The sequence below is a fragment of the Mchenga conophoros genome, linkage group LG5, assembly GCF_057382185.1.
Source record: "Mchenga conophoros isolate Kocher_MC1m ecotype Shallow Benthic linkage group LG5, M_conophoros_male_GT1.1, whole genome shotgun sequence".
Taxonomy (NCBI): domain Eukaryota; kingdom Metazoa; phylum Chordata; class Actinopteri; order Cichliformes; family Cichlidae; genus Mchenga; species Mchenga conophoros.
The window spans coordinates 19,297,920-19,312,287 of record NC_140530.1 but is presented as its reverse complement, the minus strand read 5'-3'; the positions used below and the strand labels follow the sequence as shown (position 1 = coordinate 19,312,287).

Sequence of the window (14,368 nt, the reverse complement as noted above, 5' to 3'; positions counted from 1 at the left end):
CTTTAAGGGATGAACAACTTTCTCTCAAAAGCATTGTGGCACATTTGTTTTCTGGATGATGGTGGTGAAAAATACAAAGGTTTAGTCATTGGCCTTTTTAAACCCCACCCCCCTTTTTTTTTTGCTGCAAAATATACAATGAAGCAGAATCTAAATCTTCCCAATCAGGGTGAACAGAACTACTACTCTCCCCTAGGTGTCACTGTCTGCCTGATTATTTCAACCAGCAGCACAGTTTTGTCTTACCATTAGGAGTCCTCCTAATTTGCAGGCCAAGAGTTAGTCTAGCTCTAACAAGTTATTCAAAAAGCTGCCGAGAGATTAACTTTTTTTAAATGGACGTCATATTTGTAATTTTTTATGTATTCACTTTATTTAAAAGGATTCTTGAACACTGGCTGTCACTGTATGCTCAATCCAATAAAATCGGAAAATACATATAATTACATACATACTAATTCAAATTGAATTTTAATTCAAGTAATTAAGTTATCTAAACATTTAATTATCCATGAAATCAAACAAATTCGAATGATGCTAAATTTCTAATAAAGAAAAAAATCAAATAAAAAACAAACATTGTTTTAAAAGTAACTTTGAATAAAATGAAACTGAGAATTACATCAGTTTTATGTTTTTTTAAATTAGACCCACTACTTTAAGGAACTTTATTTTATTTTCCCATTATTTTTTTATTGACTGCAGAATCTAATCTAATCTATAAGTGCTTCTAAACTCACCCTTTATTCATTCATTCATTCATTCATTTCCATTAGATGTTAAATCATGTGCACTTAATGACCTGTCGCAAAAAACTTGCTATAAAAGGAAAACTTTTGACTTCAGGAATAACTGTCACACACCGCTGTGATGTCTCAGCAATCAGCTCTGAAAGGAAGAAGAAGAAAAGACTTTTTAAATGGTCATCTCTGGTATTTCACGTATTAACTCAGCTGCCTTCAAAATATATACTTTAGAGTAACCTATGCAGGCAGATTACCGGCAGCGTTTGAAGGACTGTGATTACGTCTGTGCGGGAGTCATCAACCTACCCCTATCTTCTCTCAGACTTGGGCACAACTTGAAGGGGTTTGCAAAGACTGATATGCTACCTCACTTTGAAGCCTTATGTAATTTGTCACAGTCTTCAACCCAGAATTAGTGCTATTAGGAACATGCAAAGAGGTTTGTTGTCCGCGATGCTTGCATCTATCAAAGCATCTGAGCAAAGGCCCTCACACTGGTGCAATATGAACAAAAAAAAAAAAAAGGGGGGGGGGGGGGGGGGGGGAGAGAGAAATGGGAAATGCTCTGTCATTGTAGGGGGAGTGGAGCGAGGAGGAGCGCTCTTGCCTGGTTTGACTTTCTGTTTGACCTTTTCGGGAAGGAGAACTAATCCTTGAATATAATAGACTGTACGATATGGAAAATGACTGCGCTGTTATCTGCGTTACCCTGGAGACCATCAGCAGCACCCAGGCCTGCTGCAGCTGCCAAGTTATTAAGCATCCAGTTTGTATATATTGGAAAATACCTTTTTTCTGCATTAACCGATCACTCCCCACGAACACACGTATCCACAGTACAACAACAACAAAAAAAGGTTCCTCCTATTCTTTTTGTCTGCATGACGGAACACTGATTTTCCTTTTCTTTGAATGAAGCCCTGAACCACAGGCTTTGTCCTGATTAGTTTTATCAACAGCATATTGTCTTATAAAAGTGTTCTCTTTATATCGAAATTCCTGACATAGCAGAAATGACAAATGATGGTAGAACCGTTCTCTTTGTTGAAATTTGCTTTTCAACTTGGGGCTATGGGAGAATTTCAGAATAGCCTAATTTCCTTCAAACATACCAAACATTTTTATTCTGTTATTTAAATGAGCAGGAGTTTTTTCAAACAATACGGAGTCATGCGTGATTTCAGCCATGATCATGACTGATTAAATAAACAAATATCAATCTCTGCGCTGTTACCAAACCGTTGCGAGGCTTATCGCCTGCTTTTGCCATTTGCAAAATTTCCAACACGTGAAAACATTATTCAATTTTTTTTCTTCTTCTTCTCTCTGCTTGGAGCGGCTGCGTCTGTTTAACTCTTATGCAGTCAAATCCAAGAAGAAAGAAATTAGATATCCCACAACAAAGAGCCGGAACCTCAGATGGCTCCTGCAGATAACCCAAAAATAATGGGAAGCCAAGCTGTATTTATGCTGTCAAATGCACCGAATAAAGACTTTGCACATGCACAACATTAAACTTGTAAATAATAGCCAACATCACCCCCCGCCGCCCCTCTTCTCTCTATCTGTTTATCTATCAATCATTCACACAGATCTAGTCCAGTATAAGTGATGCATTCGCTGCATTAGATGTATTTGTTGTGCGAGTTTGAAAAGGCGGCGATAATCTGGGAGAGAGAGATAAGAAATGCCATTTATTCCGCGGCACTTTGGAGCCTATTTCCCGGGCCGATCAGCCTCATTCTCCCCGACACCTCCAGCAGCTCGCTGATAACGATTAGGCTATTTATTATCTTCACAAAGAACAAAGATTAGCCAGCACCGATGAAAAATTACCCCGGGATGGGCTATAATCAGGGGATCCAAGGATCCCACCAGGATTGGATTTCTCTTTCTCTCTCCTTCAGTCTCACACGCACACATCAATGTAACAGGCACTTGAAAATAATTAAAAGCAAAAAAAATTAAAGCAGCAAGTAAAAACAACAACAACAACAACGACAATAACAAATAATAATAATAATAATAATAATAATAATTTGTGATTTCGCGTAGATCATTGCATTTATGTGTAACACGTTTAGAATTTTTTATTTTATTTTATTTTACTCTATTTTCTGTAAGTCTGCTCGGCGTTTATTATGAGGGGAAACCACTTCCTTTTTCGCCCTATAATGAAATTCTCAGAGCTGAATCGGGGAGCGACCTCTCTCTTTCTCCTGGGCTCGTGTGAGAAAAAGAGCCGTAAATAAAAGGGTGGATAGAATTAATGTCAAGTCCTAAAATGGAAGTGGATGTTCGCTGCCGATAAGGTTTTTATCGCCAGACCAGATCAAAAGGGCTCACACTCAAAGCATGTGTATTTCCACATTATCATGCTGATGAGCTCTAATACTGCTCACTTGTCCCTCTGGTATTCTCTGCTTTCTTTATGCTATGGATGTCCTATTAATACTGCTTAAAACGAATTTATATATATATATATATATATATATATATATATATATATATATATATATATATATATAGAGAGAGAGAGAGAGAGAGAGAGAGAGAGAGAGAGATAGATAGATAGATAGATAGATAGATAGATAGATAGATAGATAGATAGATAGATAGATAGATAGATAGATAGATAGATAGATAGATAGATAGATAGATAGTGCGTTTGCACACAAAAGACAACTTTAATGAGCGTTTGAAAAAAAAAGAATAAATAATGAGGACATTTACACAGTCAAACTTTTTAATCTAATCGAATCTAATCTTTAATCTGCCCTCTTCCCAATCTTTGCTGTTCGATTGGCGGTTGTTGGCCTGTTCTTCGAAATCACAGCAGGGTCAGGAGGATGTACTTGATGTATTATTAATGCTCCCAAAGTGTAAATATCAGTTGCAGTGTCCTTCCTCGAGTTCATCCGCTGGGACTACAGTACAGTCCGATAAATCTCTCCCTCTCTCTGCTGGTCCCTCAGTCTTGGAAAAAGTTCATGTCCTGCTGAATCTGTTTTTTCTTCACTAAGATGCACTGACGTCAGGAGACGGCGTCAAGCAGGCGGCAGCGTTTGCCGGCCGGGGCTGCACGCGCTCCCTCTCCAATTATTGTCTGTCAATCAAGCAGCGAGGAGGGAGAGAGAGAGAGAGCTTTCAGCTTGCACACAGCAAAACAAACCATTAAACATATTTTAAAAAATAATAATAATAACGTGTAACCACAAATAAAATGACATGCAATACTGACTCCTTCATTTTATAACTGGATACATAAAAAGGTGATTAATAAACATTATCGACGCTGCCAGTATGGCTTCTTCATCGGAACATTAATGTATACATTAAAGAAAATGATCAGCCCACCTTTATTAATTAAACAGCAGCGAGCTCGCTGTATATGGAGCTGTCTCATGTAATAAACCGCCTGCAAAATAAGATGCGGCAACAGACTGACACACTCGAACAAGAAATACTGATTTGTTGAAGCTGATCTCTTAGCCACGGTGGCTGAAATGCATGTAGGCTTGGGGGGAGCTTTATATTTCACACTGATTCTAAATGCACTAAACATTTTAAAAATGTATTTTTGGCGAATTTTAAACAGCGTGGGACCTAAAATTCAATAAAAGTTGCACACGCCTGGCCTCAAGCAGCCAGACAATGTCTGCAGGAATATTACAGAAATGTCTCCGTGATTTTCTGGGCGCAGGCGCTGCCTCTGAGGTTTTGCGGAGGTAGTTTTCAATTGGCTGGGTCCAAGCTTTATTGGAGACTCCGCCTATGAGCTTAACAAGCCAGGCCCCGCGCTGTCAGCCACAGTTATACGTGTTGCTTTAAGTCCCAGTGGACAGAGTTTACTCTGACAAACACAATCGTAAACTGTAGAGGACCTGCAGCAGCAAACGCGGACAGACAGCCGTTTTCCAAAGAGGAATCACCCGACCGGATACTGTAGATAAAATATTGTCAAAGGTAAGATATGTTTACCTTATTGTCGCACAGCAGAATATCAGCCCGTTGATGGGTGTAAAGAATGATGTGTTGAATGATGTGTGTTTTGAGGTTTTTTTGGTGTGTTGTTTTTGTTTTTTGCTACCGCTGCATCATTAGTGCACCAGATTCATCCATACGATCTGCATTTAGTGCACCGATGCCTACAAGCCTGCACAATACCTCTGCTTTTTAAATATTAACCTGTGATGTTTACTTGTTGCAGGTTTCCAGTGTCAAACTCGACTGAATGTTCAGGAGAGGAGAGGAGCTGAGTTAGGGAGGGACGAAAGCCAAAGCTCCAGTTCTGTGCTGTGAGTGGACGAGAGTGAAAACCTCGTGAAGGAGAGATATTTCAGGGGTATTCTGTCCCCTTCCTACCTGGATATCGTTTGACTTTGTGAAGGCGCTACAGAGAGTCACAGAGATGGACGTGGCTGCCGATCAGCCCCGTTGGGTGCATCCCCACGCCGTGCTGAACGGACAACACCCAGACTCTCACCATCCCGGCCTGGGGCACAACTACATGGAGCCCACGGCGCAGCTCCTGCCTCCGGATGAGGTGGATGTTTTCTTTAATCACCTGGACTCACAAGGAAACCCATACTACCCCAACCCTGCCAGGGCCAGAGTGTCCTACAGCCAGGCGCACGGTAAGATGGAGTTAACGCAGGCGTGCAACTTCAACGAACACAATAACGAACACAATAAACACAGAAACTCAGGAACAGCTGGCTTATCGGGAGTCTATCAGAAACAGAAGAGAAAACACATTTCTACATGTGCGCTGAGTTGATGTTTGTCACGGCATTAAAAAGGCAGTAGTTAACCTGAAATGTACCTGCAGGTTGTTGTGAAAACGTCTGTTAATTTATTTTCTATTTTATGTTGCCTATAAATAACTCGCAGGCTTATGATTCTTATAAACTGGGGCATTTTACATTGACCCAAATGTTTGTATTTCACAGTCTGGATGGTTTATTTGTTTTTTATTCATTTTATTAGATTAGAAGTTTTTTACAGTGCGGTCCTAACCTGCTTTTACGCACGCATAGTTCAGAGCATACTGTTGTCATTTCTGTTACAAATATATTATGCTACTTTATTAACGTGTTTAACAGGCCTGTGTATCAACAAGTCTTTGCTGTTTCTGCCTCTAAACCTGCAGCCGCCACAGTCGGAATCGGCTCCACAATAACAAGTTTGCTTCTGCTTCACAGCTCGTCTGACGGGGACTCAGGTCTGTCGGCCTCATCTCCTTCACAGCCCGGGGATTTCGTGGCTTGACGGAGGGAAACCTGCCCTCTCGGCTCACCACCACAACGCCTGGGCCGTGAGCCCCTTCAGTAAGCCCAGCCTGCACCACCCTGGCTCTGCGTCCCCCGGCGCTCTCTCCGCCGTTTACCCGTGCAGCAGCAGTTCAAACACGGTCTCAGCATCCTCTTTAACGCCGCCGTCCCACTCCGGCACTCATCTGTACACTTTCCCCCCTACGCCACCCAAAGACGTGTCGCCGGATCCAGGGGCTGCATCTCCGTCGTCCACTACCAGAATCGACGAGAAGGAATCTATCAAATACCAAGTGTCTCTGCCAGAGGGCATGAAGATGGAGGGCTCCAGTCCGCTGAGAAGCAGCCTGGCCTCCATGAACGCCCAGACCCCCACCACCCACCACCCCATACCGACGTACGCTCCCTACTCTTTCCCAGCGGCCCACGAGTACGGCAGCAGCCTGTTCCACCCGGGCAGCCTGCTGGGCTCATCCAGTTTCACTACCAAGAACAAAGGCAAGACACGGTCCTGCACCGGTGAGTCCAGCTCACACACATTTAAATACACACATAAAACAAAGTAAATGTGAAAATACAAAGCCAGAACCTGTATGTAAAGTCTGTCTATGGTTTATGTAACGATCTTATTGCAGGACTGCTGTTTAAGCGGTTCAGTTTAATTTTTTTTTACCAGCCTAAACTAAACCTAAAGAATGTTTAACTCTAGGGAAATCACAAACCACCGCGATGTATGCGTTTTTAAAACGATCTGTGGCGCCCTGCTGTTTGGGCTTTTTTACTTAGGAAGCAGAAATCTTGGTTTGCGTAACTCGTTTGGCTTTGGCGATTTTTAACCTCCTTTAAATTCACGCAATTTGTTAATAATAATAAACTGATTTTTCACTCTCGGTAATTATGGCCAGTCAGTAAAAAAATACAAGCCAATTGTTTATTAAACCTAGAGTAGTTTTTAAATGCCACAGTTAGAATCACCACCAACACAATAGCTGCTATTAAATAAAATTAAATAAAAATAATTTTAAATATTTACAGGAGCACCATTTACCAAGAGAATACAACCTTAACTAGACGCCGTTTTAGGACGTTTATTTTCCCAATTATTTTACTGTCATCCACATTATAAGAGCATAAATCAGTTTAATATATTAAAAAAATGTCTGTTTATGAATTACGTCCTAATTCTGCACTGAGTTCCTCCGCAATTTACACTAAACACAGCCAGTCAGTTGTTATGTGCACGCTGTGCTGATTGCCTCATTAATTTTTCACATTTGTGAAACACAAGTAGAAAAACAACTACTAAATACATTTTTTTATTAGCGTTTTCTCGGAGGGAATGATGTTACAGACCGGAGCATATACACTCCACAGATCTCCAGCACAGAGCCACTTTGATAAATCTCCTTTGTTGAGCGTGACTTTGTAATTGCCTGAGCTGGCCGCGCGAACAGTGAACTGGATCCAGCCCAGAGGTGTGAAAGGATGATCCGCAGGCGCACGGAGCCAAAAACCTCAGTATTTAGGCTAAGAGTCGCTTCTCTGTTACATAAGACATTAATACATTGTCCTGATTGTTATTTGATAACAGATCAGCTTCAAGCCTGATTGTGTTTGACCAACTTGTTACCAGAGACAAAGTCCAGGGAAACCCAAACTATCTTTTTATTAATTATTATTCTTATGACGTATGAAATCCTAACTGGCTACAAGTGTATTTCTTTGACAACAACATACTTATATGGCATTTTTTTAAGTACTTGAAAATAATTAAATGTATTTAATGTAGCGTTACAGGTGTTTTATGTCAAGACTTATTTTAGAAGAAAAATAAGACTTGATGTTGAAGCCTTGGAAATTGAGTATGAAGCAGAGATGAACAATAAAGTCAGCTTTTGGCTCCTTTGTGCATCTGATAGTGTAAATTCTGAAAGAGTCACTTCATTGTCTAGTATAACACATTTAGATATTAATTTCTTCTCTAAATAAACCATCACTTGATACAAAAGCAGATTATTTTACCTTTAATGGGCTTAAAATAAGTTGTTTGTCAGTGTGAATTACAACTGCTGGGAGAGCTGCCACATCAACCTTGCCACCTAAATGAAACATGTCCGCGCACACTTGCACACATCAACACCAAGAATAAATACAGCCCGCAGGCTAAGCTCTAAATTAGGTGGCAGTTTTTACAAATGTCCATGTGTGTTCTCCTTCAGAGGGCCGTGAGTGTGTAAACTGTGGAGCTACCTCTACACCTCTGTGGAGACGTGACAGCACCGGACACTACCTGTGCAACGCCTGTGGGCTGTACCACAAGATGAATGGCCAGAACAGACCACTGATCAAGCCTAAACGCAGGCTGGTGAGTCCATTGCTCTCTTTATATGGAATTGAATGGCTATGCATGCATGTGTGTGTGTTTGTGTGTATGCATTGTGCAGGGTAGTAAATAAAAGAGTGTAAGGTGAAGGGTGAGGGGAATGAGGTACAATTCCAGGAAAGTTATATTTTCCCAATCAGTTTCCAGGAATTGTGTTTCTCACTCACCTCTTGCTCCTTTAGCTCAGACTGTTCGCAGAGTGGATCTCTCTGAATTGTTTTGTTATCATTATTACAGCTACTTCTGATACTGTCATCGATAGCAGGGCCATCATTACTATCCATCAAAACAACTCGGAGCCTCGCTGACACTGTATGGGTCATAATGCTGCTATATGCTGTGCTGATATTTTGACAATTTGTATGGTGACTGGGATTTAGTAAAGATTATGTGTGTGCGTGTGTGTGCATGTGTGTGTGTGTGTGTGTGTGTGTGTGTGTGTGTGTGTGTGTGTAAGTAAACAAAGCAAAACAAAGCTGTTTGTCAGACAAATTGTTTTAAAGGGACAATAAAGAACTGAATCATCAGCAACATATATTTCCTATTATGAACCGCTTCACAGAGAAGTAGGTCAGCGTTCAGCTCCAACTTTATGTCACACCCATCCCACTGATTACTGTGAATTCATCTAGCAATTGTTTAACACAGTTAACACAAGATAAGTCACAGTTATGGTGAAATCTAATTTTAAGGAAAGAAGCAACAAGAATGCTACTTTCCAGCTTTTTGTATTTTTTTCAGCGTCAGCTTTTGGCTGCAGAGTATTAAAATGAAATAATAATAAATAATTAATTATATCTTTGTACCTGAAATGCATTCGTGGAACCACCTGCAGCTGCTCAGCTGCTGTGTTTACAGTTTGTCAGCTGCAGTAGGAGGCAGCTGTGTAGCTGTGTGGGCCACCACACTTTACACCAGGATTTGTGGAGAGCGCTTTAAAAAGCTCGGACCAAAGGCACAGCGGATCAATACATTAGGAGCCCCCGAGGGAACTGATAGTTAAACATGTCAAAGTGTAATTTATTCTAATGAGAATAGCGTTCTGTAGAAGTAATATTTAAATCCCACTGGCTACGGGAGGGACGACGAAATACAAGCATCGCAAAACACCTTGGCACCGAAGGAAAGATGGTAAAGAAGATGAGGAAAGGCTAATAATTAAGACCAAGCACAAAACAAGAGAAGGTCTTGTCTTAATAATCTTGTAAATATAAACGTGAATCGGCCAGAGAAAAACCTGCATTGATCAGACGGGCTGACGCGCGCTGAAGGCTGTCACTTCCCGAATTAAATCCTTTCAGCAGAGATGGATAATAGCAAAGGATTCATTCTCTGCTTTATCTAAAAATAATAATATTTAAAAAAAATCCCGAAGCCATTAAGTGCAGAATAAATGCATATACGATCATATATCACGCATGCTTTCCGTATACGTCGGCCCGGGCTCGCAGAGCTCCGAATGCGTCTTGTATTCAGAAGCCTTCCAGTTGTTTCCTATCCGGATATCTGACCGGTCCAGATAAAGCGGCGGGCCAGTGCCAGCTTCCTCCTGCGGCCTCCTAACTAGCTAGCAAGCTTAGACCTCACTTTCTAGTGGTCAGGTTTTCCGTCCACAACACAGAAAGGAAAGCAAATACATTTCATTAAAAAAAAATTAAACAAAAGGAGAAGGGGCAAAGCTTAACTGTTGATGTGTGCCACAGTGCACCCCGGGTACGCTTACTTTCACTCTGTTCACAGAAAAAAAAAGAAAAAGAAAAAAGCTGGAAAAATGCTTGAACGACGTGTCGACGTCACACTTAATTTTTAGTGAAGTACCAATAACTGGAACATTTAGAGTCATGATGGTGTTCAGTGAAAAAAGGATTCACCTAAAAGCATGACGCAATCAGGTGTGACGTATGACCCCAGATTCATTTGGCTTTTTAATTAATTAATTTATCTTTTTAAAAACGGGGCATAAACATAATTTGAAGTCACTGATGTTACCACAATACTCTATCAAAATCTATTTCCCACATGACATCATAATAATACATTTTATATCAACTGTGAATACACTGAGGAGCTAGCTAACATCAGTTAAACAGAGCTGCCACTATTAGTCACCAAAACATTTGTTTTCTTATAATAACAATTAGTGATCAATCATAATTTTATTAGTAAAGGTCACAAAGAGCCACTGATTTTAAGCCCGGTCACTGCCAGCTTGTGTTTTTCTTATTCTTCCATGTTAGCGAATGTCATCATTAAATGTCACTGGACTGAAAACAAAGCATTTGAAAATGTCACACATGCTCATGGGAACACAACATGAGCATTCTCCACAATTTGATTATTATTATTTTTTCTTATGGTCCAATAAAAACAAATTTTGTGAGTCAACAGTTGCGACCTTAATGTCACAAAACAGTATAAATCACTGGATTAGAAAGTTAAGTCTATTCTAGATTTCTGCATACATGCCTTATTTTCCTGTGCTCTAATCAGAGCTTGATATTTATTCTTCCAGTCTGCAGCCAGACGAGCAGGCACCTGTTGTGCTAACTGTCAGACGACCACCACCACACTCTGGAGGCGTAATGCGAATGGGGACCCGGTGTGCAACGCCTGCGGCCTCTACTATAAACTGCACAATGTAAGTTTTTATCCTCGATCCCCAGTTTGGGGTCCAGTAGACGGGAAGTGAGCGGGCAGTTTACCCTGATTGCTGAGTGATAGGAGAGGCAGAAAAGAGAGGGAGAGGACAGAGAGGAAAGGGGGAGAGAGAGAGACAAAGGGTTGTTTTACTCTCAGACACTGTTGCATTCGTTGGTGTTTTCTTTCTTTGTGCTTTATTGTTTCCATGGTAGGCGTAATCCCCTTGAGAGTCACAATGGTGGGACTGTTATATAGTGGGACTGCCACCAGCCCAGCCTCCATATGAATAGCATTAAAGCTCAAGGTATAAAAAAAGGACTCTGTGGTTGTGGATGTGCATATTTCTCTTTTAAAAACTGACAGTGTTTATAACTTGTAGTTAGTGAATTGCACTGAGTGGTGCTGCTACTTGATGCCATGCATGTGCATTACAGTTTATTGTAGTTAATCCACCATGCATGATTCATGATGCTGTTGCTGTGACCAGTCCCTGGAGTGCATTGTGTATTAATTAGCAGCTGAAAACTGTCCTCAACAGCTGGACAATTTAGTCCTCTTTGATTTGACATATATTGATTTATATTTTGATGAAAAATTATAGTCCAGTAAATACAAAACTAGCTTTACAAGGTTTACACTGCAGTGGGAACCAACGGCTACAGACAGGACAAGCAAGAAGGAATGGATTAATGCATAATTGATTTTTGACTTTTGAAATATATTTTGCTATTTTCACAAACATTTAATACTTCTAGGTGTGAGCTCCAGCACCTAACTTTAACCTCATTATTCACCTCTTCACCAAACTTTCTCTGTGCAGGTGAACCGGCCTCTGACCATGAAGAAGGAAGGAATACAGACACGCAACCGCAAAATGTCCAACAAGTCCAAAAAGAGCAAGCGGCCCAGCGACAGCTACGAGGAGTTTTCAAAAAGCTTGCACGACAAGAGCGCTCACTTCAGCGCCGCCTCTTTCGGTCACATGACCATGGGCCACTTGCCACCTTTTAGCCACACTGGACACATGCTGCCTACGCCCACCCCGATACACCCGTCATTCAGCCACCCACACCACTCCAACATGGTAACGGCGATGGGGTGAGAGGGGGAGGTGGTGTAGAGTTGCCTACAAGAATCTGAGATGGTTACATGAAGTGGGATGAGGGTCTAAACTAGAGGACTGTGTGTACAGTGTTACAGGCACCCGGTTTGTGTGTCTTCATCTCGACTGATGATGCCAGTGGTGGGTCGGAGAAAAGATGTGCGATGAGGGTCAAGGACCTTTTACTGCTTATCTATAGGTACCAATTTTGATGGAAAACGAATCTGCTTCCTCTCAGTCAGGCACAGACATGTAAACACAAAAATGTCATTGCACCTCAAACCTGTGCTCCCGCTGACGGCCTGAGTGCAGTTTAACGTGTGCGGAACAGGTTCGTAGTTACTGTGAATATTGTAAATATGTGCGACTAAAAGGGGGGTGCCCCAGAAAGAGAGATCCCCTTCGCAACTTTAAAAGAATATATGCTGGATTTTTTTCTCATGGACGATTTTATGGGAATTTTCACAAAAGAAACAAGCAAACAGAAAAAGTTTATGAATTCTAATTTGACACTGTTTATTATAATTATTGTTATTATAAGTAATATTGTTATTCAGATAATTTATTTTCTTTCTTTCTTTTGGACTATATTACCTGAATCATAATACGGATACTGTTATCCCAGTTATAAATATATTTTTAGCTGAAGCGCTTTGTCTGAGCAGGTCAACATTTATACTCTTAAGAAATAAAAAAATCATGGTCATTATCTGTTTTTTTTTTTTGTCAGTCAATATCAAACATAAAAGTCTCTGAGAGGGCAATACATACGAAAAATTCACATAAATAAGCTTTCGCCTCATGAAAGTTCCATCAGTCCAAATCACAGGTACAGACATGTGTACATCAGGTGATCTGCATCCTTTCTGTGTTCTTGTTCCTCAGTGGAGCATGAGATTTTACCTTCATAAGGTCCTCCAACACTGATGTTGATGTTTCAGTGTTTAGAATAACCTGTATCATATTCATCTTACACCACCCAGAGTAAGACAGCACAAAATCGGGTGGTCGTTGCATACTGTTAGCGATAAAAAAAAATAAATATATATATATAAAACTAGGAGTTGTGACTAAAGACACTTATTTCCGTCATGATATTAATTTATAAACTTATTCTTAAATAAAAAATAAATCCACAAATCCTTTTATACCAAAGAAGTTGTTTCATCCCATTCCTCTTTGCTGGAAGGTGTGTTTTATTGTCTTTATTGTTTATGTTTCTTCTCAGTGTGCTCATATGTCACAAATACAATACTCAATTAGATTTAAAGATATCCTTGTAACTAGGGATGGGTATCATTTAGGTTTTATCCGATACCAGTACCAAACCGGTACTTTTGAAACGATGCCGGTGCTCAAATGGTGCTCAAACCGGTGCTTAAAGAATGGAGAACACAAAATTGGTCCAAAAACCTCTCATGTTCAGCTGTTTTTTGTAAAAAGATAACAATGTTAGCCTTTTCTGCAGCTATAGGGCATATATGGCATCACTCTTGGCTGGAAGCAGTGCTTAAACAAAGGAAAAAACACAAACTTTGTCCAAAAACCTCTCATGTTTAACTGTTTCCCACTTTTTCTTTGGTCATTTTAGCCTTTTTGGCCAGGGTGAAGGGAGTATCTGCCATCAAACAAGAAGACAGCCATGTAACTACGACGGTGTTTGCTAGTTCACCTTACGTGCATTAATGTAATAACGTGGTTAACCTACTCAATGTAAATTACACACGAACAACATTAAGCTACTCACGCAGAGAAGAACGGCTGCTGCTGCATCATCATCTTCATCATTTCTGCTACACTGGCAGGGCTAGGGGCCAGGACTCTACTCTTCGGGTTTTGGGGGGATGTTGCTAACTCCAGGTCCGATAACAGGCACTACACTCGCAGTAGATGTGCTCGGTGTGAGGTCTCGCAGCAAGCTATCAAATACGGCGCATTTCTCAGCTTTTAACAAAATGCTATATGTCGCCAGGTGTTTCATCATATTTTAGGAGTTACCTCCTTTGCACAGTATCACCTTAAAGCACTTGTTGCAGGCTGCTGAGTTTGCATCTTTTGCTGTGAAGTACAGCCAGACTTTGACCGCTTCGCCTTGGGCGTTTTTAATCTCTGGCTCTGCTCTAAAAGAACGTACGTACCTGGGCCCGCCTACTACGCTTGCAAAGGTAAAATGATTGGCTAGAATCCAAAGTGTGTGACATCTCAGGAAAAAAAAGCACCGAAA

The 14,368-nt window shown here is 40.7% G+C and overlaps 1 protein-coding gene across 1 annotated transcript; it reads left to right on the top strand.

Moving 5' to 3' along the window:
- Window positions 1-4,577: 4,577 nt before the first annotated feature.
- Window positions 4,578-13,300, top strand: gata2b (GATA binding protein 2b). Its single transcript, XM_085273953.1, has 6 exons — window positions 4,578-4,712; window positions 4,957-5,383; window positions 5,951-6,538; window positions 8,239-8,384; window positions 10,915-11,040; window positions 11,863-13,300. The coding sequence occupies exons 2-6, from the start codon at window positions 5,158-5,160 to the stop codon at window positions 12,142-12,144; spliced, it is 1,368 nt and encodes a 455-aa protein (XP_085130079.1). The 5' UTR covers window positions 4,578-4,712; window positions 4,957-5,157; the 3' UTR covers window positions 12,145-13,300.
- Window positions 13,301-14,368: the final 1,068 nt, after the last annotated feature.